Here is a 25,213-nt window from a genome sequence, read left to right on the forward strand (position 1 = left end):
AACTATCAGTGCCTCTCTCAGACCAAGACCAGGTGTCAGGGTTCCCCTTATGACCTGGACCCCCTGAGCAACTCCTTAAGGATCTCTTGCCTCCTTAAGAGTCCCACCTTCTTTCCTTCCTTCCTTTACCTTCCTCTTTCCAGTAAGGTAAGGTTTAGACTGTAGACATGGGGTGATTAGCACTTAAGACACCTGGACATTAGCCACAACAGTTTACTGGTTAAAGCAAACAATCACAACTTCATTGACATTGATTGAACATTGACTACATTGAATTCTACCTGCTCCTGGCTGTTGGGATAGGGTTGGGTATAAACAAGTATCCATAAATAATGACCACAACAATGAGCTTGGAAGCCAACAGGTGAATAACAGTGGATAGGTCAGGTGAAGGTGAGTGGAGGAAGGGGAATAAGGCTGCTCACCTTATTCTTCCTCCTCTCTGCCATCTCCCTCCATAGTGACTCGTTGCTGCTCAGAATGCAGTGTGCTATTCCCCTGAGCCCATCCAGAAATCCAGTCTGTAGGCCAGGGCTGGCATCTAGGGTTGGCATTCTAAGGCACCTGCCAAGGCCCGTTCTCATTCTGAGGGCCCACTGCTGGCCCTCCTGCTTGTTCTCCTTGCTGTTGGCACCTGTTCACCTGCCCTTTTTAGCCATGCAAGCAGGGGCAAGAATGACGAGATGGAGCAGCATCCTCCATTTTCACTGCACTCTCCCTCTGGGCAGCTTTCCGATGAGGGTCCTCAAAAGCAGAAGGCAGGACTGCTGTAGGTGATGCACATCCGGAACGGGAGCATCACACAGGGTTAAGTTACTAGAAGTACACCGAGGGGGACAAGGGGACCACACTGGCCTATCCCATTCCTCCATACCCTTCTGCCCATCACTTTGACCATTCCTCTCTTGCCAACTTCAAGTCCTGCAACTTGCCCTCTTGGTGGTGAGCTGTGCTGGGTAGTGTTTTTATTTGTTTGTTTGTTTGTTTTTAGTGGAAAGGCAGGCTAGATATACAAATAAATTAAATAATCAACAGTTAACCTTAGTTTGTATGATAATGTCTGTATGATGCACAACCCTGATTCAAATCTATATTTATTATCATCATCAACATCATCATTGCATTTTTATACCACCCCAGAGCCAAAACTCTCTGAGAGGTTTACAGAAGTTCTAATACTGCTCTAAGCAGTATTACGTAATACTGCTCTAAGCAGTATTTTGCAATACTGCTCTAAGCAGTATTGTGCAATACTGCTCTAAGCAGCTTTGCATAATACTGCTTAGAGCAGGGGTGGGGAACCAAACACCTAGGAGCCAAATCCAGCACTCCTAGGTTCCCCAGAAGGCCACACCCCATCCCCTGGCCCCACCCCCTTTTCCCCAACCACTTTTCCCCAATTTGGTGGCTTCCTGGCTTTTGCGTGGTTTCGCCTCCATACTCAGAGGCTGATATGCCTCTCCTAAGGTTTAGTTACCAGGAGCAATAGCCTGAAGCTAAAACATGCTTTTTCCCCACCTCTTTTGCCTTCGGCCCTTCCCACCACTGGAATGTTGCCTTCAAGAACTTCTCCGAAATTAAATTTGGCCCTTGGGCTGAAAGACATTACAAAAAATCTGTCTTGCAGAGTTGTATGTGCTTTTGAATGGGGCTCACAATTTTCAATCAAGTTGATTGCAGATAACAACAACAACAACAACAATACAGCAACACATATTGTATGATGGTGATCGGGGTCTGTATTGCAAAATCAGTGTGTCTCTCGGCTTTTGCAGATAAGTGTCTTGATCATTCAACAGCGCTCTTACAGGAAGGCAGAGATATCCAGATAAATAATATTATGGCAGTTTTCACACATCCCTAGGTTTGTCCCAACATGGAAACTAATATGGGTAACATCTGTCAGGTGTCCTCGTGGCTTGTTGCTAAATAGCTCCTTGGCAGCAAAAAAACCCAACAACCTGCAAAACATGCCTTGCTTGCCAAAACCCATATCGCCTCCCCACCCACCTTTTATTGTGCAGACAGCGATTCTCACTTGTCAGAGAGATTCCCAATTCAAAGGTTACGGACATCTCGCTCCTGTCTAATTTTCACTCTGTCAGCTATGTCAGACGTGTTTCCCAGCTCTCCCTGCAGGTGCTTCTGCTCTCTAAAGGTTGCTTTTGATCATCATTTATTGTATTTAAGGATGCATCCCTGAAACTGGAATAAACAGTGTGCTAGTCAATGTTATAAATAATGCTTCAGCCTGCCTATCCTTTCACTGCAGAGTATTTATGCAGGATATTGGGGTTCTAGTCATGATTTTAGTATTTCTGTACAGTGTGTGTGTGTGTGTGTGTGTGTGCACTGTAGCTTTGCTAGTTTGACAGGTGCAGATAGGATTGCCAGACTCATTATGTGAAAGGTCTTCTATGCAATCATTCACAGCTATGCAGAAGGGGGAATTTCACCAAATACAGCTTCTCCCAATAATCTAGCACTCTGGGTCAACACAGACATTACTTTAAATCTGTATCTAGCAGCTACATCTTCTTTCTTTCTTTTCATTTTTACTCAAGTAGGAGCAGGAAGCCCCATCTGGATTGGGACCCTGGCATAGATGGTCAGGGCAGCTTGTTGTTTATTTGTTGATTTGCTTCCAACTCTTCATGACTTCATGGACCAGCCCACACCAGAGCTTCCTGTTGGCCGTCACCACCCCCAGCTCCCCCAAGGTCGAGTCCGTCACCTCCAGAATATCATCCATCTACCTTGCCATTGGTCGGCCCCTCTTCCTTTTGCCTTCCACTTTCCCTAGCATCAGCATCTTCTCCAGGGTATCCTGTCTTCTCATGATGTGGCCAAAGTACTTCAGTTTTGCCTTTAATATCATTCCCTCAGGTGAGCAGTCTGGCCTTATTTCCTGGAGTATGGACTGGTTTGATCTTCTTGCAGTCAAAGGCACTCTCAGAATTTTCCTCCAACACCACAGTTCAAAAGCATCTATCTCCCTTCTTTAAAATCCAATACTTTAAAAGGACCTCATGGCTGCACCATGAGGTTTGCACCATCCTTCCTTAACCTGTTGCCCTCCAGATGTTTTGGAATAGGGATGTGTGAATCAGCAAAACCCGAGCTCACCGAAGTTCTCCAAATTCCATCTTGAAGCTTGTTCCAACCCAAATCTGTATCAGATTGCAAGCTTTGTGTGTGTGTGTGTGTGTGTGTGTGTGTTTATCCTTTTTGCACAAAAATCCATCCATCTTTTCAAAACATACGCATCAATTGTGCACATCTTTGAAATGTACTTATTCTTCTCCCATTGATTAAAGTGTATCTGTGAGTATTTTTCAGAAGTACGCATTTTTGATGCGCATTTTTTGGACGTGTGCTTTCTGTCAAACACATATTTTTTTGTCCACTGCTGACATTACTAGCCCGGAAATATATAGAGCTTGACCACAGATTGCGTCTGAGACTGTGTTCAATCAGGAAGGTGTGAACAGGGTAAATCCTGATTAAAAAAACCGAACTGGAGCCAATTTCTCATGCATCCCTATTTTAAACGACAACTTCTAGCATCCCTGACTATTGGCTGTGCTTGCTGGGGCTGATGGAAGTTGAAGTCCAAAACATATGGAGGACACCAGGCTGGGGAAGGCTGATTTAAGCCGACTTCATGGCCAATCATGCCAAAAAGAACAGTGTCCAATTATTTTGGGAACTATGCAATTATTGTGGTTAAGAGATCGAGCTGTGAACCAGGAAGTCCCCAGTGTAAATCTCTCTTCTGCCATGAGCTCACAAGGTGGCTTTAGGCAACACAGCCACTCTTGGACTCAAGTCCCCTGTCTGCAATATGGATGGTATGGAAGATAAAATTAATAATACTGCCTTATCTGATGGGTACGGATGGCAACTAGATAATGCACGTGAAGAGCATTATTTCAACACTTCCCCAAGCTGCTGGCTTCCAGATGTGCTGGACTACAACTCCCATCATTCCTGGCCAGTGTGGCCCTTGCTGGCTGGTGGTGATGGGACTTGTAGCCCAACACATTTGGAGGGTGCCAGGTTGAGGAAGGCTAACTTAGAGACCAAGCCTACAGTCGCTGGGAGAGCATCCCACGGACCATAGGATTCCTTGGAAAAGCCCTTCCATGGTCGGAGGCAGCACTCTGACCTTGGAGGGCAGAGTTGGAGATCTGAGCCCCCCACTTTCCACACCTCCTCGCAGCTGGCATGGAAAAAACTGTGCTGGCTGCCCTCTGGGGTCGGAAAAGCAACCGTGGGGGAGGAGGAGCAAGGGGGGTGTTCCAATGGGTGGGTAGGGGGGGAGACTGGAGGGGCCAGGATACAAGACATCCTGACCTCCTCCAGCCTCCTATTCCCCCCCTCCAAAGCACCCTCGGTAGAAAAGCCTGTCTAGTGAAAATTGCCAAAGGTGGAGGATGGGGAAGGTTCAGCCTGGCAGGGCACAGGCTTCCGAGCAGTGAGGGTGCAACTGATAGGCATGTGCTTCCCTGCCTGATTTTTGCGGGGACAGAATGTTGAAGGGAATCAGAGGGAGTTTGTCTGGTAAGGGAACAATCAGGGTGCAATCAATAGGATTGCGCCCTTAAAAGTGTTAAGAATTATCATATATTAATAATATAGTAATATATAACATATGCTCAAGATCTTGCAAGGTAGACTCCAGCAATTCATGGAATGAGAATTGCCAGATGTACAAGCTGGGTTTCGAAAAGGCAGAGGAACTAGAGACCAGATTGCCAATATCCGCTGGATGATGGAGGAAGCCAGGGAATTTCAGAAAAACATCACTTTCTGTTTTATTGACTATTCTAAAGCCTTTGTGTGGATCATCACAAATTGTGGCAAGTTCTTGGTGGTATGGGGATACCAAGTCATCTTGTCTGCCTCCTGAGGAATCTGTATAACGACCAAGTAGCAACGGTAGGAACAGACCACGGAACAACGGACTGGTTTAAGATTGGGAAAGGAGTACAGCAGGGTTGTATACTCTCACCCTACCTATTCAGCCTGTATGCAGAACACATCATGTGACGTCCTGGGCTTGATGAATCCAAGGCTGGAGTTAAAATCGTTAGAAGAAACATTAACCGTTTCTGATATGCAGATGATACCACTTTGATGGCTGAAAGCAAGGAGGAGCTGAGGAACCTCATGACGAAGGTGAAAGAAGAAAGTGCAAAAGCTGGGCTGCAGTTAAACCTCAAAAAAACCAAGATTATGGCAACCAGCTTGATTGATAACTGGCAAATAGAGGGAGAAAACGTGGAGGCAGTGACAGACTTTGTCTTCCTAGGCGCAAAGATTACTGCAGACGCTGACTGCAGCCAGGAAATCAGAAGACGTTTACTTGGGAGGACAGCAATGACAAATCTTGATAAAATAGTGAAGAGCAGAGACATCACACTGACAATAAAGGTCTGCATAGTTCAAGCAATGGTATTCCCCGTAGTAACCTATGGCTGCGAGAGCAGGACCATAAGGAAGGCTGAGCGAAGGAAGATAGATGCTTTTGAACTGTGGTGCTGGAGGAAAATTCTGAGAGTGCCTTGGACTGCAAGAAGATCAAACCAGTCCATCCTCCAGGAAAGAAAGCCAGACTGCTCACTTGAGGGAATGATCTTAAAGGCAAAACTGAAGTACTTTGGCCACATCATGAGAAGACAGGATACCCTGGAGAAAATGCTGATGCTAGGGAAAGTGGAAGGCAAAAGGAAGAGGGGCCGACCAAGGGCAAGATGGATGGATGATATTCTGGAGGTGACGGACTCGACCTTGGGGGAGCTGGGGGTGGCGACGGCTGACAGGAAGCTCTGGTGTGGGCTGGTCCATGAAGTCACAAAGAGTCGGAAGCGACTGAACGAATAAACAACAACAACACTATATAACATATATTAGCTTTGGGGGCCCTGAATGGTAAAAGCCCTGTGTGCAGCAAAGCTGCTCCTCAGGCTGAGCTTTGGTGCTGGGGGGTTCATTCTCCCGGTGTGTCAGCTAGGGACCAAATGACTTTATGGGCATAGTCCCTGGCATCACTTGGCCCAGGGAAGGCGGGGGGATCTACCCTCCCACCCAAATTGTGTTGCCCATCTCTGTTGTAGCATGACCCTGCATTTGGGACATTTGTGGAGTGTCATTTTGTGGTCACTCTGCAGATCTGGTGGGGCTGTGCTGGCATATGGCATCCCCTGCCTTGCACTGTTAATTGCCCCTTTGGGGGAAGGGACTGGACTAGAAGGAAGAAAATAATAATTTCTTAATGTGTGTATCTATAAAGAGGCACACATCATCACCAAACACTTCTCTTGATATTAGAGCTAATATATTCCTCTGGTAGCATCATTTCCTTGGTAAGCATCTCTGAGTTTACACACTGAACCACGGTTTTAACATTTTTCCCCTTCCTTAGTGGAACGTACCCATTTGTAAAAATTATAACTTTTGTCATCCACCTAAAACAACAACAACAGCACAGTGCCATCAGAGACAACAGCACTTATGAAATAAACACAATTCAGGCATATATTTCTAAATTGGATAAATAGAGATATAGATATATGAATAATTGATCTGAAATGCAGTCTAAACATGTACAAATAGTTATATCTAAAGTGCCATAATTTGTGAATATATTTACGTAGAAAATACGTTTTTCATAAATCCATTCGGAAATGAGGCTTTTGGCCAGGGGAAGTACAGCAACCATGCAGTAGGGGGATTTCCTTTATCTCTGTTTCAACCTCCATTCCCTGTTTCCATATGCAGACCTTTCTCTTTCCTGATTTTTGTTTTTTTTTTTTTGGTGGGGGGGGGGATAGGATTATGAAGCGAATCAAAGGAAGTTTGTCTTGCAAGATTTTTAGCCTGTTAGAAATTTTCCCTGCATTTTCAACTCATACAGTGACTCCCCTGTATGGGAGCCTAGGAACATCTGGCCATCTGGAGGCTAGCTAGCATCTCATTGCCACCTTCTCCAAGTGCCAAGTGATACCTCCTCTAATCTCTGGTGGGTACCTGCATGGTGGCAATAAAACTCCAGGGGTTTCTAGATGAAAACCTATTCTCCAGGTCGTCTCCAAGCCTTATGGCTTGGTTTGGGGACAGAAATTGCCTGTGTGTCATCCTAGCACCAGGAGATGGACAGGGTACATAGACAACTTTTCCCAGGAGATGGACAGGTGGTGGTGGTGCAACTATGTTGCTTCTCTTGGACCTCTCAGTGGCATTCGTTACCATTGACCATGGTATCCTTTTGGATCATCTCGAAAGGATGTGGATTGGGACATTGTGGTGAGGTGGCTGTACTCATCCTTGAGAGAGAGAGAGAGAGAGAGAGAGAACCCAGAAGGGAGTGCTAGGGGGACTACAGGGTTCTGCGAGATCCTATCCTGTCCCCCATGCTACTATTTATCATTTACAAGAAACCTCTGGATGAAGTCATCCAGAGATTTGGGCTGCGGAGTCATCAATATGCTGATGTTACTCAGATCTATCTCTCATTTACATCTGATTCTAATGAGGCAGCAGAGTTGATATATACATTTGAAAAATATATATATACATGAAAATAATGAACAGATTTCCACGTGAAAAGAGGGGTGGGGGACAAAGCTTGCAATCTGATATAGAATCAAGTCAGAACAAGCTTCAAGATGGAATTCAGAGAACATAGGTGAGCTCCAGTTTTGCTGATTCACAATCTCTAGGTTTTGGTGTGCATCCTGTTTTGGATGGGGTTGTACAGCTCCTGTCAGGTCTGTAATTTTGGGGTGCTCCATGACCTGGTGTGCCTGTTAGATGTGCAGCTGGCATCAGTGGCAGGGTCACCTTTATCTCATTGGCTGATCCACCAACTATGACCTTTCCTAATGAAGCCAGCTCTTGCCACAGTCATTTGTGCCCTAGTGTCGGGGTTGGATCAGAGCCGATAGGGCCCCAAAGCAGTTCTGATTCTGAGGAAGAGATAGAAACCGCGGGAGAGGAACCCACGCGCTGTTCAGAGGTGCTGCCGGAGGGAGAGCCCCTCCCTGATCACATTCCTGTGAGTGGTAGCGAGCCTGGCAGGCAGGGGGAGGGACAACTGGAGCTTCGGGACGCGAGGTGCCAGCACAGGGACAAGCAGGAGATGGAGGGCGCTGAGAGGAGGCACTCAGCCTGCTTGGCGCGACGTCAACAGCTGCGCCCCGATGCCCCACAGGAAAGGGGTGGACTTTCGCCTCCTAGCCCTTAAGTTCAGAGGCTTCCCGCCTTCCCCTCCAAACAGAGATCAGCTGATTCACTAAGGCTAGAAACCCCAAGTAGGCAGCTCTCTTAAGTTTCCCTCATTAGGCTCCTGCAATTAGCATCTGCAAGCTTCATTAGGTTGAATGGAAATAAAGCCTTGGAAAAGAGCCCTATCGTCTGTGTGTTGATTCTGGCTACTTGAGGATTTCAGAAGGCAGCAAGGATGCTCCTGACACCTAGTTACCTCCAGATCAGACTACTGAAATGTGCTCTATGTGGGTCTGTCCTTGAATGGTGTTCAGAAACTGTAAGCAGTGCAGAAAGCTGTGGTAAGGGTGCTAACCAGACCCCAGCGCATATTGTCTAATTTGCACTGCTTGTTGATGTGTTTCCAGGATCAATTCAAAGTGCTGGTTTTAACCATTAAAGCCCTATGTGACAGGATTCCAAGCCATCCCACTGAGTAGTGAGGCAACAGAGACTCTCTGTGCAATCCACAAAGTCTTTATTCAGTTAAAACACCTATTCACACCTGTAGCATCTGTGAAGGCTAGGAGCATTCCTCTTAAGCCTAATTATCTAACCACAGCAAGGCAGTTGCCTATCAACCCAATGGATGGTTTCCTGACATGCCCAACAGGCTTTTATTGTACTCCTCCTTCAGGGAGGGTCGTCCTGTCCCAACTTCTGATGCTCAGCCAATCTGGCGGACTGCCTCCCACCTTCTCTCAACTCCGCCAGCTTAATCTTGTGGCAGACTCGGATCTGTCAATTCTGATGCTTTGTCCCCCTCTGACAAAGGCTGAGTTCCCATGGGGTGGGGAGATGGTCTCTGAACTCAGGCCTCCTGTTCGATAAGCTCCTGGGAAGATTCATCCCTGACTCCGGGAGAGTCTTGGGGAATGCCCTCCCTGCTCTCTGTCTTGACTGGGCTTCTTCTAGCTCTGTCTCTGAATCTGCCTCAGAATCTGAAGCCAAACCAAGGAGACTGGATGCCATCCTGACATCAAGCGGCTTGCGACTGGGACACCTTACATTTCATTTCATTTATTACATTTCTATACTGCCCAATAGCTGAAGCTCTCTGGGCAGTTTACAAAGATTAAACAGTATTAAAAATACACTATTTTTAATTTCCATAGAAACATGTCGTCGTTGTCGCAGTAGTAGTCAACAAACAGCACACACAGAGACACACATATATCTCAAACAATTTTAAATAGTCAACAATAAGAAACATCTTGGACCATTTAAAAACCTCATCATGTGCTGCCATTTGTCTGAGAGAATAAGAAGGTCTTAACTTGGCACTGAAAAGGTAACAGTGTTGGCCCCCGGCAGGCCTTGTCAGGGACATCATTCCGTAATTGGGAGGGGGCACCACCAAGAAGGCCCTCTCCCTTGTTGCCGCCTTCTGAGCTTCCTTCTGAGCTTCCTTCAGAGGAGGCACTCGGAGGAGGGCCTTAGATAATGAACATAGTATACAGGTCGATTCATGCCAGGAGAGGTGCTCCATCAGGTATTGTGGTCCTGAGCCATGTAAGGCTTTATAGATCAGAACCAGCACCTTGAGTTGGTCTTGGAAACATACAGGCAGCTAATGCAAGTGGGTCAGGATTGGTGTTATATGTTCAGACCTTCTTGTCCCTGTTATCAATCTGGCCAACACATTTTGCATGAGCCGCAGCTTCTGAACCATCTTCAAAGGCAGCCCCACATTGAGTGCATTGCAGTAATCTAACTTGGAAGTTATGAGAGCATAGACAACTGAAGCCAGATTATCCCTGTCCAGATAGGGGCATAGCTGGACCACCAACGATAGTTGATAGAAGGCACTCCGTGCCTGTGAGGCCATCTGAGCCTCAAGTGACAAAGATGGCTCCAGGAGAACCCCCAAGGTATGACCTTTCTGCTTCAAGGGGACTGCAGTCCCATCCAGAAAAGGCTGAGCACTCTCCATACGGTCAAAGAGCCACCCACTAACAGCATCCCAATCTTATCTGGATTGAGTTTCAGTGTATTAGCTCTCATCCAGTCCTTTGTCACAGCCAGGCACCAATCTATCACATGCACAGCTTCACCTGAAGGAGATGAAAAGGAGAAATAGAGATGTGTGTCATCAGCATACTGGTGACAGCGCACTCCAAAACTCTGGATGACCACACTCAATGGTTTCATGTAGATGTTGAATAGCATGGGGGCAAAATGGACCCCTGCGGAACCCATACTGGAGAATCCACGGGGCCGAGCAAAGTTCCCCAAGCCAACCATCTGGAGCCAACCATCTAAATAGGAGCAAAACCACTGCAATGCAGTGCCTCCCACTCCCAGCTCAGACAATCATCCCAGAAGGATACCATGGTCGATGGTATCGAAAGCTGCCAAGAGTTCAAGGAGAATCAACAAGGTCACATTCCCCCTGTCTCTCTCTCAGCATAGGTAATCATACAGGGTGACCAAGGCTGTACCCATGTCAGAACCAAGCCTGAACCGCAACTGAAATGAATCTAAATAATCAGTCCCATCCAAGTGCATCTGGAGCTGGTTGGTAACCAGCCACTCACGGACCTTGCTCAGGAAAGGAACGTTTGCCACTGGCCTAAAATTATTAAGATTAAACTCCCCCTTCTTCCCTATGTTCCTTCCTACATGGCTCTGTTCAGCATCTGAGGCCTTGCTCCAGATTCTTTGGCTGCATGAGGCATGAAGGGCAGCTACCAGGGGCAGGACCTTGACTGCAGTAGGACCCACCTTCTGGAATACCCTGCAAGCAAGATCCATCGTGCCCTGACAATTCATTGCTTCATGCAGCTGGTTAATTCAGCTTTTTGACTGAGTGCCCTTTAAGTTTACTTTGTTTAAGGCTGTCCCTTGCTGGTTTTAGAAAACATTCTTATTTTTCTCTGGTTAGTTATTTTAAGATTGTGCATTTTTTTTAATGATCACTGTTTAGAGACTGTGGCTATTCTATGTGTTGTTGTTTTAAAAACATTTCACAGTGTTTTGTTTTGTAAACCACCTTCCACCCATCCTCACAAGGTGAGATCCGATCAGCCCTATGAGCCCTGGCATGAACTCCATAGCTTTAGGAGTTATTAGTTATTTAGGGACCACAAGATAGGACTGGACAATATAAAATGCCAGCAAGATACATTATGTATGGGAGAAAAGAAAAAGCATCCAGCATCCCCAAATCAGCCCTCATGAGCCCAGCCATCTGGAACATTTTCCTGAGCTAAGAAATAATTGAAAGGGTCTTTGTGGAAAAAGAATACAAACTGGCAAGGGGAAAGGGGTATAACCTATGGATCCCTGCCCAGACTGTTCACACTGACTGTACACCCTGCTCTGGCACCAGCAGTAACAAATGGAGCAATGCTGTAAGAATAGCAGCCCTTTGTATTATTCATGTAACCTCCAAATGGCTTGAAGCAGGAGAGAGCAGATGTTGCAGCATGGTGGGAATGGCAGAAGGTGGCCATGGGTTTGAACTTTCAATGAGGCGATTTCACATCTTCAAACTGTCTTATCTTCAACTAGTGTTGGCCTTTGTGATAGCAACACTCTTCCCTGGATTCTTTTCTGGCTGATCCAGTCCCGAGTCCTAATTTTGCACAGTGATATCCTTTCCTGGTGTTTTGGTCTACAACTCCCGTCAGTCTCAGCCAGCATCGCCAATGGTTAGGCATGATAGTAGTCCAGACCTTCTGGAGAGCACCAGTCTGTCCTAATTGAAGCTCCACCGTGAGCTCTCTCGGATGCCACAGCTGCTGGCTACGTTTGAATTGGGAAGGGCCATAGGTCAGTGAAAGAGCTCATGTTTTGCTTGGCATACATAAGGTCCCAAGTTCAGCTCCAGGCAGGGGTGAGAAACACTGTTGTCTGAAATCCTGGTGACCTTCTGCCAGTCAGTGTTGGCAGTACTGAGTTAGATGGACCAGTTGTCTCACTCAGTATAAATCGATTGATGATTCCATCTAGTCATCAGTGCCTAATAGCTATTGAGAAATCACCTATCCTCCATGAATTCCGTTAATCATCTTTTACTCCATCGCTGGTTAGAACAAGCCCTGTACAACCTTTAACCCAGCAATCTGAATGCATATTAGCCATGTGTTCTGACCTGCCAGGCACATGACAATCCTGCTCTTTTTTAAAAAATTGTCCCAATCATGCAGCAAAACCTGGATTACCAAGCCACAGGAGGGATGACATGCATGGCCAGTGAATACATTTGTCCCTTTCGGTTTCTATCAGTCTCTCATTTTTCCACTCTTGTGGTTGTTTCGTCCCATTTCCACATCAGTTTGCAATTATTTTTAAAAAAGTCCTCATGCCAATGTGTACACATATTTATTTATTATTTATTATTACATTTATATCCCACTTTTTTTTTTCCTCTTGCAAGGAGCCCAAGGCAGCTTACATGCTCCTCCTCTTCATTGTATCCTCACAACAACCCTGTGAAGTAGGTAAGGCTGAGAGGCAGTGCCTGGCCCAAAGTTACCCTGTGAGCATCATGGCCAGGTGGGGAGGACTAGAACCTGGATTTCTTGAGCCCCAGTCCAGCACTCTAACCACTACACCACACTGGCTCTCAACTCACACAATTCACCTAATATGCACATCTGTGTACACAATGTTGCCGTATATACACATCTTTGTAAGCAATTTTGCCTAATATACACACTTTTTTGCAAGCAGTTTCCCCTAATATGTGTTTCTGTATGTTATTTTCACAACTATAGTCATTTCTGTGCGCACTTTCCTCTAAAGTAAAACGTAATGTAACTGTGAGCACTTTCCTCTAACGAGAGCCAGTGTGGTGTAGTGGCAAGAGTGTTGGACTGGGAGCTGGGAGATCTGGGTTCTAGTCCCCACTCGGCCATGGAAGCTCACTGGGTGACTTTGGGCCAGTCACACACTCTCAGCCCAACCTACCTCACAGGGTTGTAATGAGGATAGAATGGAGGGGAGGGGGAGCATGTAAGCCGCCTTGGGTTCCTTGCAAGAGGAAAAAAGGCGGGATATAAATGCAATAATAAATAAATAAATAGCATACACATTGTTGTGTGCCCCTTTTTTATTACAAAACTGCATTACAAAATTCAAAGGGGTATTGCAGTATACAAGTGTATTTCCATTCACATATTGGTTTGGGAAGTAGAAATGAGATAAGGTTGCATTAAAATTCAAAGCAAACAAATTTCTCCCATATCCCTAGTCGCAAATCACATTTATTTACCTGAAACATTTACACCTGGCCTTTCCAGCAACATTGGCTCCGAAGGGAGCTTGTGATATATAATTAAAAAAACATTCTTTGTTACACTAAAATGACAACAAGAATAAATGAGTCAGTGAAACACCAGATAAATCATGAATAAAAACCATCAAAAATTAGATGCTGCCAAAAGGTGAATCTAATAATAGCAGGCCTGCATTCGTTAGAATGATATATAGCAACTATAGTTGCTACCAAGTTTCTCTTAAAGCAAATTCTGAGCGCTTTTTTGAGGGTGCTGCTGAAGTGAAACATCTGTAGAACATTGAGGAAAATGAAAATAATATAATTTAAGCTGAAGGAAATTTATCATGGGTTGTTAGCTTTATGCATCTCTAGAACCAATACCATCGGCACTGCTCTTTCTTCTGAGTATTTCCTTCCACTCAGGATTTCCACAGCCCTCGGTGGTGATACCTTGGCCCAGTTCCACCACAGCCTGTCCAGTGACCTTGAGTCAAGGCCAGCTGTGTCCGCAGTGCTGCAATTCTGTTGGGTCTTTTTGCCATTCTCAGCCATGTTCCCAAATGCCATGCATTGCAACTGCAACCTCCCTCAAAGTTCTGCCCTGAGAAATCTGGAATCTCTTTCTGTCCCTGATACAAGAGAGTGTGAAACAGGCATCGAATTATGCCGTGTCAACACTTGGTGTGACATGCGTGGATCCCAGAGACTATTGAAAGCTCCCCACCCGCCCCACACTCCATTTTAACCAGGAACGGTGCCAGGTTTCTTACTCAGCCTGCCCACAGCGATCCACCATCCTCGCCATGCCATCAGCTGTCAAACCAGTCTGTCCAATAGAGCCATCCATGATTCATTATTTTTAAATGACAGCAGCACATTCAAGCAAGCTGATCGCTGCTGACAGTGGGAATCCAATTAACCTGAATTACTATCTTGATTGTTGCCCAATTAATATCAGCTGCCAAGTGTCAGAAGTGAAAGCCCAGCTAATAGAATTGTTTAATTAATTCACAGCAGTGGGTAGCTGCATAGGGGGATACTCCAGTGCCTTCACCTTTGCAGATACTATTAGTTGTTTTTTCCTCAACACATTTTACTTTCTCTATGAAAGAGATTTTGCTAGGACTATTTGAAAGTTGATGCCAATGAGGAAGTTTTTCATGGAGCAGCATGGTCATTTTAAAAGGTTTTTTCCTTTCTTTAAAACAGTGATGCTTTAAACAAAGAGTTTATCGCTCAGGCACACCTGAGACAGCCTCCTTTTGGGAAGGCCCTAGGAAGAGGAGGTGTTTTGGCTGAAAGTAAATGGAGACGGAGGATTTCAAATGAAAAAGAACACCCACAAACAAGGCAGTGAGCACAATTCATTTTTTGAAAAAACTTGCGTATTTATTACCGGAATATACTACACTGCATTTTTATTTACGAAAATTTCACAACTCCTTGCGGACGCCGAAAAAAAAGCCACATGACTGCTGGCTCCACAGGACCTCGTGGTGCCATTCCGCAGGGGATTCCGGGCACGGACTGAAGGGAATTTGATCCCATTTCAGTCTGTGGCGGAATTCTCTGACATCCCTACTTTTGCTGTTGGCAGGACCAAGAGAAGAACTTCCCCAGATGCTCTTGAAACCCTGGGCATGCTTGTATGGGAAAAAGCAGTCTGTCAGTCCCTCAGTGACACTCATATGGGAGGGTTCCCCATCCTTCTCGGCTTTCCAGGGTACACCTGCCTGGCTCATAGAAAATGCAAACTAAGAGACCATGAATCACCAATCCCTAGTGCACACTTGTTTCATAATTAATGGGAAGGTTAAATGAATGGAGCGCAATCATTCCATTCATTAAGACATTAATGCCAGATTAAGGGATGTATTCAGAATGCCATCTACTCATTTGTTACACAGCCATTTTCATCCCCCCTCCCCCCGTCAGCCAGAATAGGTCAAATGTAGGTTAAGGCATATATCTGGGGTGTGTAGTGCTGTTGTTTTCATTGGTTAAGGCTGTAATCCTATGCATGTTTAGACAGAAAAAAAAGTTGTAGGGCTTATTTCTGACTAAACATGCGTAGGGTTGCACCCTAAATCTATTTTAATCCAAGTCCTGGACACCAAGTATTGCTCATATACAGTGGTGGTGGGGGGGAGGTTCTAGGGAAATAAGCTCAATGATGCTCCCAAGTCTTGGGAGAAAGAAGCTATGCAGCTCCAGAGTAATGGTGCAGCTAGGTACTTTCAGTCTACTTTGTATATTTTCCTACGTAAAAACATTCCATTCCTTTATTCAAACAAGCACAGAACATTCAACTTCACACTGGTTCAGTTCAAAAGCACCTTCTGATCTCTTGCATATTGAGTTGCCACTTTCCTGCTCCCCCCCCCCAATACACAACCATTATTCATAAGCCCATTGCTTGTTCAGGACACCTATCTGCAAAAGCAAAAACACAGTTTTGCTCTGGGAGCAGAAAATCACTTTGTTAGCAGCAAAGAGGTTTTGGGGCTCATTCTATGGGAGCAAAATCTGCAATTCTGCATGACAATCTCAAGCTCTGCATATAGGGGATGAATCATGTAACTATCATGAGGAAGAAGTCCCATCAAGCACGAGAAAAAGAAACTTGTGAGCACAAGGGCTGTGTGCGTCAGCTCTGATGCATTTATTACTAAATGCATCTTGAAACAAAAATGTTGGCTTTCTTTGGTTCATGGAACAATGTAAAGGTAAAGGTGTCCCCAACTAGTCGTGTCCGACTCTAGGGTGTGGTGCTCATCTCCATTTCTAAGCCGAAGAGCCAGTGCTGTCCGAAGACGCTTCCGTGGTCATGTGGCCGGCATGACTGAACACCGAGGTGCACGGAACGCTGTTACCTTTCCTGCCAAAGCGGTACCTATTTATCTACTTGCAATTTCTTGCTTTCGAACTGCTAGGTTGGCAGGAGCTGGGACTGAAGACGGGAGCTCACTCCATCACGCGGCACTCGGGTCTCGAACTGCTGTCCTGATGACCTTCCGGTCTGCAGTTCAGCATCTTAACCACTAAGCCACCGCGGCCCCAATGGAACAATGACCACAATGCAAATGTGGCTTCATTCCCACATTCTTGCCCCTCCTGCCCCAGTTCAATCACATGATTGGGAAGGTTATAAGACTGGTCCCAGAGACAGCATTGGTGTTCCGCTCAGAGGCTTACTGGAGCAACTTCATATCTCTTTCTTCTTGCAGCCGTGACAGGTACTTACATATAAATCTGAGTTCAATGTGAGAAATCTTACGTATGTATCACATGCATTCCATTCAGCTGTCACATCCTCCATACTAACCATATTAATTTGTGTGGTTTAAAAAAAAAAAAGATCATCGTTTAGAGCTAGCTTCTTTATGTCATTAAAGCTTCTCTTTAGCTCTAATCTGCTTATTTTGGTAATCACTTTGGGTTGGCCTGTCCTCATTTTTTCTTCTTCTTCAAGTAAGTGGATAACTGAAGTGTCGTGTTGAGATGAAGGAGGAAAAGTTTCCTCTGCAACTAGTTCACAGACTCAAAACTTAAATTGCCTATATCCTGAGATCACCCTGAAGCATGCTGAAGCTAGAGAAGGACACGATTCAACATGATTCTCACATGAATGATCAGTTCATTCTTGTGTGTTACAGGCAAACACAACAGGGTTGTATCCAATTTGTTGTATTCAATGTGAGTCTAATACAAGGGTGGGCGACTTGTGGCCCTTCAGATCTCTTGGCGTACAACTCCCATGATCCTGCAAAGCTATGCTGGCAAAGCCAGATGGAATTTGTAGGCCAACACATCTCGAAGGCCACATGTTGCCCACCCCTGGTCTAACAAGTCAAATTAATTTCATTGGGTCTACTGTAAGTAAGACTCACATGGCATACAACCCGCAGGTTGCCTGGCCTCCATTAAGAATATGAACAGGCCTTTTCTGCCCTGCCTCTGTTTTGCCCCCCCCCCCAGTAAAGTCTGTGAATGCCTGAAATCGTTCATGTTTATAAGGTATGCAAACACTAGGCCTGTTCAGTCACACACACACCCAATACACACACACAATTAGAATCTCAGGAGGTGGAAAGTGTCACCATGCTACCATGCTCATTTGCCCCGCCACGTCTGTCATGGTCCCATTGCTCTGCTCCGTCGTTCTCCACATGAGGCAGAGTGAATGTCTGCATCAATGTTGACCCAAGCAGGTTCCATGCAGGATTTCAAACCCTCCATAGTCACGGTTCTAAATTGCACAGGGAGCCTACCCAGACAACAAGGGAGAGGGCCTTCTCAGTGGTGCCCCCCACACACACAGAGTGAGTATGGAACCATCTGCCCGCTGAGGCCTTCCTGGCAGCAACACTGTCATCTTTCTGGCACCAGGAAGGCTGGCTCTCCTCTAAAAAGGTAAAGGTGTCCCCAACCAGTCGTGTCCGACTCTAGGGTGCGGTGCTTATCCCCGTTTCTAAGCCGAAGAGCCAGCGCTGTCCGAAGATGCTTCCGTGGTCATGTGGCCAGCATGACTGAACACCGAGGTGCACGGAATGCTGTTACCTTTCTCGCCGAGGCGGTACCTATTTATCTACTTGCAATTTCTTGCTTTCGAACTGCTAGGTTGGCAGGAGCTAGGACTGAAGACGGGAGCTCACTCCGTCACACATCACTCGGGTCTTGGGGCTCTCCTCTACTCCCAGGCATTTAACGGCATATGATGGGCCATGGATGTCAGCTGTCTTTATCAGGTCCAGTATCTTACTGAAAGTGTTTTAGCTAGGGATGCCACAAGCATCCGTCTGGGGGCTCGAGCTCAGCAGGTTCCCACCAGTTTGGCCCCCGGATGCCAGTCCGTCACCCCCTGCTGTATCCCTCTTGGCTCCCATCCTGCCGTCGCTGCTGCCGCCAAGAGCAACTGCGCCTCGTCTGTTGGTGCTCAGCAGAGAGGGACACAGCTGCTCTAGGTGGCAGCAGTGCTTGCCGGGCTCCTGTGAACCACCAGCTGGTGCATGTCCCCACATGAGCAGGCAGTGGGCGGGGATCTGGCAAGCGGGTTGTGGGTCGGACTCGGGTGAGTTCGCACATCCCTAGTTTTAGCTCATAGAAGCATAGAATCATAGAATAGTAGGGTGGGAAGGGGCCTACAAGGCCATCGAGTCCAACCCCCTGCTCAATGCAGGAACCTAAGTCAGAGCATCCCTGACAGATGGCTGACAGATCGTCTTGAAGGCCTCCAATGTGGGAGAGCCCGCCACCTCCCTAGGGAATGGGTTCCATGGTCATATTGCCCTAACAGTCAGGAAGTTTCTCCTGATGTTCAGATGGAATCTGGCTTCCTGCAACTTGAGCCCATTATTCCGTGTCCTGCACTCTGGGATGATCGAGAAGAGATCCTGGCCTTCCTCTCTGTGACAACCTTTCAAGTACTTAAAGAGCGCTATCCTATCTCCCCTCATTCTTCTCTTCTCAAGGCTAAACATGCCCCATTCTTTCAGTCTCTCCTGGGCTTTGTTTCCAGTCCCCTGATCATCTTTGTTGCCTCCTCTGAACCTTTTCCAGTTTGTCTGCATCCTCCTTAAAGTACGGTGCCCAGAACTGGACACAATACTCCAGATGAGGCCTTACCAGTGCTGAGTAGAGGGGAACTAGGACTTCCTGGGATTTGGAAGCGATGCTTCTATTAATGCAGCCCAAAAGAGCAGTTGCCTTTTTTGCAGCCACATCACATGGTTGGCTCATATTCAGCTTGTGATCGACAACAATTCCAAGATCTCTCTCACTTGTAGTGATGTTGAGCCACGTATCCCCCATCTTGTAACTGTGCATTTAGTTCCTTTCTAGGTGCAGAACTTGGCATTTATCCCTATTCAATGTCTTTCTGTTGTTTTCTGCCCAGCGCTCCAGTCTATCCAAATCCCTTTGAATTTTTTTTCTGTCTTCCAAAGTATTAGCTATCCCGCCCAATTTTGTGTCATCGGCAAATTTGATCAGCATTCCCTGCACCTCCTCCTCCAAGTCATTCATAAAAATGTTGAAGAGCACTGATCCAGGACTGAGCCCTGCGGTACCCCGTTCGTTACCTCTCCCCAGTTTGAGAAGGTCCCATTGATAGGCACTCTTTGAGTCCGATTCTGTAGCCAACTGTGGATCCACCGGGTCGTTGTTTCATCCAGCCCACTTTGAGCTAGTTTGCTCATCAGGATATCATGGGGCACTTTGTCGAAAGCTTTGCTGAAGTCGAGGTATAGCATTCCCATAGTCCGCAAGGGAGGTTACTTCATCCAAAAATGAGATCAGATTCATCTGGCAGGATTTGTTCTTGACAAATCCATGTTGGCTTCAAATAATCACTGCATTGTTTTCAAGGTGGTTAGTAGTTACAGATGGATTGCTTTATCGTCTGCTCCAGAATTTTCCCAGGGATGGATGTCAGACTGACTGGTCTGTAGTTCCCAGGTTCCTCCTTTTTACCCTTTTTGAAGGTAGGGACATTAGCTCTCCTCCAGTCATCTGGCACTTCAGCTGTTTAAATGGTTTTAAGTTTTCTACATTTTTTTAAAATTATCTTTTATTTATAGTTTGTAATTTGTTGTGAACTGCCCAGAGAGCTTTGGCTATTGGGAAGTTAAAAATGGAATGAAATGACAAACTCGAGTAGAGCAGACCCCCTGTTGCAGACATCATTCCAGTGCATGGAAGATGATGGAGCCAAGCAATGGGAATGAAACAGAGGGGGTGGAGTCAGTGGTCCCACTCGTTCCCTCACACAGCCCCGTGTGTGTCAGGAGTAGGGATGTACGAAAGTTCCACCACGGATCTCGGGGAGGCCGAATGCCAGTGGCGGAACGGCCCGCCCCACCCACCCACCCCCTGGGACGGGACTTACCTTGGGCGGATCTTCCTGGCGGCGGCGGCTCCGGCGGCAGCTGCGGTGGCGGCTGCGGCGGCCGGTCTTCTGACCGGCTGCCGCCACCACCATTTCCAGTTAAAAGAAAAAAAGTGATAGGCTACGTAAAGATTTACGTAGCCTATCACGGCTAGATTTTTTAAAAAAACACCGTGATAGGCTACGTAAATGTTTACGTAGCCTATCATGGCTGACTTAAAAAAAAAAAAAGCGCGTAAGCAAATGGCGGCAGCCATGGCCGCCGCCATTTGCGTTCCTTATTTTGGCACATCTTAGTCTACGTAAACATTTACGTAGACTAAGACAGCGAAAATAAGGGGAACGCAAATAGTGTAGACGCTACGCTATTTGCGTTCCCCTTATTTTCGCCGTCTTAGTCTACGTAAATGTTTACGTAGACTAAGACTTGCCAAAATAAAGAACGCAAATGGCGGTGGCCATGGCCACCGCCATTTGCGTACGCACACTGTTGTTGTTGTTTTTAATCAGCCGTGATAGGCTACATAAATATTTAAGTTTTTTAATTTAAACGGTGGCTCTGTGGAGCGGAGCCGGCCGGCCAGGATTCCAGGGGGGAGGAATGGAGCACCTCCCCACCCCGGCCAGGATTCCGGGGGGAGGGACGGAACGCCTCCCCCCAGCATCAACATAATCCGCGGAAAGGTAAGTCACTTTCGTACATCCCTAGTCAGGAGGCGGGTGAATCCCTGACTTGGACTAGCACTCTTTTCAGTAAAAGTTGTTGCATACCCACCTATACTTAAACATTAAAAAAAAAAAAGTTGGATATGTTTTATTCTAATTGCATGACGATGTTAGGGTGTTTATTCTATTGATATGCTTTTGTTTGTAATATAATTGCATTACATTTCTGGTTGTTGTCTTTTATAAATCATTATCAGATATTTTAATGAATCTGTATTGTTTCACGTGTGCTTCAGTAGCCCTGAACGGGGATTGGGAAGGTCAGGGAGGCCACTGTAAGATCATCGATCCACATAGGTGCATCAGCACAAGTCCCATCCTCACGATCGTAGATTGCTCATTTCTTGTCACAGGTTCCACACTCAGGTTCTTGCAACTGATCCTTGAATCCACCCTTTCTAGGCAGCCTCAGTTGAATCATGATTTCACAACCTCACTTGCCTCACAAGGCTGTAGAGGGTAAACTGAGATAAGAACATGTGGTTCATTTCCCTGTGCCCTTGACATACAAGGGGCGGGGATGGGGGATATAACTTGAAAAATAAATATGTAAATGAAACCTTGATTTAGAAACTTATTTGTTCTTATCAGCATCGTCATATAAACAAACTGGATGAATGATGTAATACCACGGCATAATCTCATTCAATACAGGATCCCTGATTGGCTGCCACTGCCCAGTTATGTCCCATTCTGTGTCCCCTTGAAATGCACAGAGGACGCTGGTAGCAAGATCAAGGCAGGAAGAAACTATGACCTTAGATAGCCCCAAGTGGACCCTGCTGGCTGGAATTCTCTTGTACTTTGAAAATAGGAGGACATTGTCTCAGCAGGGAGCTAAAGCCAACTGAAGCCTCATGTAGGCTGACAAGAGCTGAAGTGTGGTCAGCTCCACCCCTCCTGGAGGATCTGATTGAAAGGGCCCTCACCTGATTTTGTAGCCTGAGACTTCTATAAGGCTGGGGAGATGGATGTTTTGCTAGGGACTCATCCCAGAATCAGAGGATGGTGGCTCAGCAGGGCTGAGTCCCCTGGCTGAGAGTGTCCTGCATATTGGCATTGACTGTCCTACCCCTGAGGAAGTAGCCTGTACCTCATCCTTATCAGAATCCTCTGCTGCACACTACAGGGCCTGCATGCTGGGAGTCATGACAGTCTAGCCATTCCCAGGAAGCATTGCTCTCACTCACAGTTGGCTTTGTTTGTCCCCAGTGATGGATTCACCAAACCAAATCTGAGTGGTTACCTAGCGTCATGATGCCACAACGGTCACAACATGCTCCCCAAATGGCTCAGGTTGCCCATGTGACTAACGCAGGAAGAAGTGGTAGTTAAAAGAGGGGAATGATGCCAAACCAGCAGCAAATAAGAGAAACAATAACAAACGAAATGTTTGCCCCCTGAAAGCACCCCAAAACTGAACTGGGCACACATACAGTGCAATACTAGCAAGGCTGCAGGCTTCCAATACCAAATATGCTGATATTTCTTAATCCATCCAAAATTTCCTGCATTGAGCAGGGGGTTGGACTTAATGGTCTTATAGGCCCCTTCCAACCCTACTATTCTATCCTTCTATGATTCTGCCCAACTCCAGTGTTCACATCAAGCCCTTTGATCTGTCTGAACGTCGTTTTAAGGAAGCTGGCTGCTTATTTGTGATTTAAATAAATACTCCCCATCGAACTAAAGTAGTTAATCATATTATTGGCCTTTCCAACTCCACTGCCAAAGCAGTGATATTTAATCGCAAATTTGTTGTTACATTTTAAGGAAGCTTTACCTGAAAGGTCAACAGATTTGGACAACACATTATAATTTGTACATCCTTTAAAAGGTCACCGTGTCCAGATTTCTTTCAATACACCCCACAGTCTTGTCTCTTTTATCAGAAGTGATTGGGTGCTACATGGCCAACATATCTTATCAAACACAAGTGGAATGTTCAGTTCAGTGCAGTTTAAATCTGAGACTGGAAAACAATGAACAAAAGGTAACGCCTTGTTATGGCATTTTTTTTCTTTCTTTTTTCCAACTTTCACCAGCGAGCCAACACAAACTGAAGCAGGGCACTGAAGCTATTAATGCCACTGAAGGTATTAATAGCATTTATTAGAGAACAATCACACAACCTTTAACTGAAGTACCATAGGGGTAATGGGAAAGGCGGCAAATGTTTCTAAGGAGGGCCAAGGATGACTTCACACATTCAGAGATGAAGTAAGAAAGGGAGATACATGGGAGATTCACACTTCCATTTTCTGGTGCTTCTGGGCAATGTTCAAAGGGGGTGAAGGATTTGCCCTTGGCCCACAAGTCAAGATACATGCTTTCCTGATGGCTCACCTGTGGTGCATTCCAATTTTCTCCACATCTCTGAACATGCAAAGCAGCTCCTAGTTGGTAATAGCTGTGAGATATGACCTACCTGTGTAACTCAGAATACATTACTTGCCATAGAGTGCTTAGCCAGTCCTGCCACTTGAGGACAATGCCTTTATCCTAGTTTCTTTTCTTTATCCATTTCAGTGGCGAGCTCGGAGGGTGAAGTGCTGTGTCATCTCTGCTGGCCTGGCAGTTCTTCTGGTGTTCATCATAATCATCGCCGTTTCCGTCAAGAAGTAAGCCCAGCAGGTTTCCACAGGTAGGCTCTTCTCACGGAATCTTTACTGGGGGGGGGGGCAGGGTAGATGTAAAAGCAGAGCGATGTGGATGGCTCCAGGGAGCTCTCATTGGCCAGAGCACCAGAGCCTTGTGTTGGTTGATGTGGAAGGCGCAACATGGGTAGGCCAAGAGCACTTTTATAAGGGAAGATGAAATGTTTTGCAACTGTATAGTCTGCCTTCGTTTAACTAAGTGGATGGGAGGTTAGGTGATGTGGGGCCTTGCCCCAGATCAGGTGGAGCTATAGCCTCAGACATCGATTCTGAGTCAGAAGGAGATACTGCAGAATCAGGCCCAGCCCTGGGAAGCCAGGAGCCTGAGAACTCAGTGCTACTGGGTCTCCCACTGGCTTGCCAGCCGGTAGTCAGGGAGTCCCAGGAGGCTGAAACAGCCTTTCTGTCTCCACAGCTGGGAGGCCTGACCTTGACGAAGTCCCCTGTTTCTCGATCAGGGGAGCCTTCCATGGGAGCAAGGCAGCAGGAGAGGGTGTTTCAGGGTAGGAATGTTGCAAGAGTCTTCATGGGGGAGTCCAACAGACTCTCCTTTGCCTGCCCTCCCGGACCCCACTCGTTGAACCACAGGGCACTCGCAGACCTGCTCGGCGAGCACCCCACAGCTGCCCTGTCCTCCTAGCGAGCTGCCATTGTGCGTGGCAATGGCAGCTTGGGCACTTCCGGGTAGGTAATGTTGTGTAATTGGCAGCTGTAAAGGGTCCATCTATGCAATGTGACAGGCGGGATTGGAGTATTACATTATACCTGTAAGGTTGCGGAAATGGGCCCTTTACAGCCACCAACTACGCAACGTTGTTGTGCACAGTGGCAGCTCTCTAGGAGGACAGGCAGCCCCACAGCTTCATTGGGTGCTCGGTGGGCCATGACAAAAGCTCGCACAGCACCATGAGCAGGGGCGGCCGGGCGGCCGCAGTGGCTTGACAAGCACCTGACGATGACGGGCACAGGTGAGTCCATCCATCCTTATTTCAGGGGTGTCTTTTTTACTGCATCGTCAGTTAAAGTGGGTAGAGCTGCAGTGTCCTGTGAGACACAGCAATCTCCTAAGAGGCAGGTTTCCCTGCCAGGATCGAACGTCCGATACTGATAGTTAGTGGCCACCTCCCTATATTTAAGCCAGAGCCTTCAGCAATAGACTGGAGAAATGAAGCTTGGAATACCTCCAAAGCTTCCCTGCTTTCTCTTGGACTTTCTGAACTTCTTGGGTTTTTATTCTGCTAGCTGGATCCAGGGCTGCTTGGGGTTTTGTTCTGGTGCTCATGGATTGAACCTGGTCTAAGTCTTAAATTGTGAACCGTTATCTGTGGGTCTTCACGGGGGCTGTAAAGGCATAAACCTATTTACCGGAATTGCTACGATAAAAGGTTCTGTCGTGAATTGGGCCTCATCTCTGGAAAGTCAGGTCCTGACAGGTAACACCTGGGGCTTCTA

At 46.5% G+C, this 25,213-nt stretch overlaps 1 protein-coding gene across 28 annotated transcripts in view; it reads left to right on the plus strand.

Annotated features, from left to right (window-relative positions):
- The window catches only part of TSNARE1 (t-SNARE domain containing 1), a 579,510-nt gene that overhangs the window by 463,410 nt on the left and 90,887 nt on the right, over positions 1-25,213 (plus strand). For all 28 annotated transcript variants that reach the window (XM_084848631.1, XM_084848635.1, XM_084848636.1 and 25 more), the window contains one exon: positions 23,634-23,748. In XM_084848631.1, coding sequence (XP_084704757.1) covers positions 23,634-23,729 — 96 coding nt within the window. In that variant the 3' untranslated portion in view covers positions 23,730-23,748. The remainder of the gene's footprint in view (positions 1-23,633; positions 23,749-25,213) is intronic.

Source organism: Heloderma suspectum, chromosome 4 (genome assembly GCF_057233095.1).
Source record: "Heloderma suspectum isolate Gila_16-S chromosome 4, 16-S_ref, whole genome shotgun sequence".
NCBI classification, from domain to species: Eukaryota; Metazoa; Chordata; class Lepidosauria; order Squamata; family Helodermatidae; genus Heloderma; species Heloderma suspectum.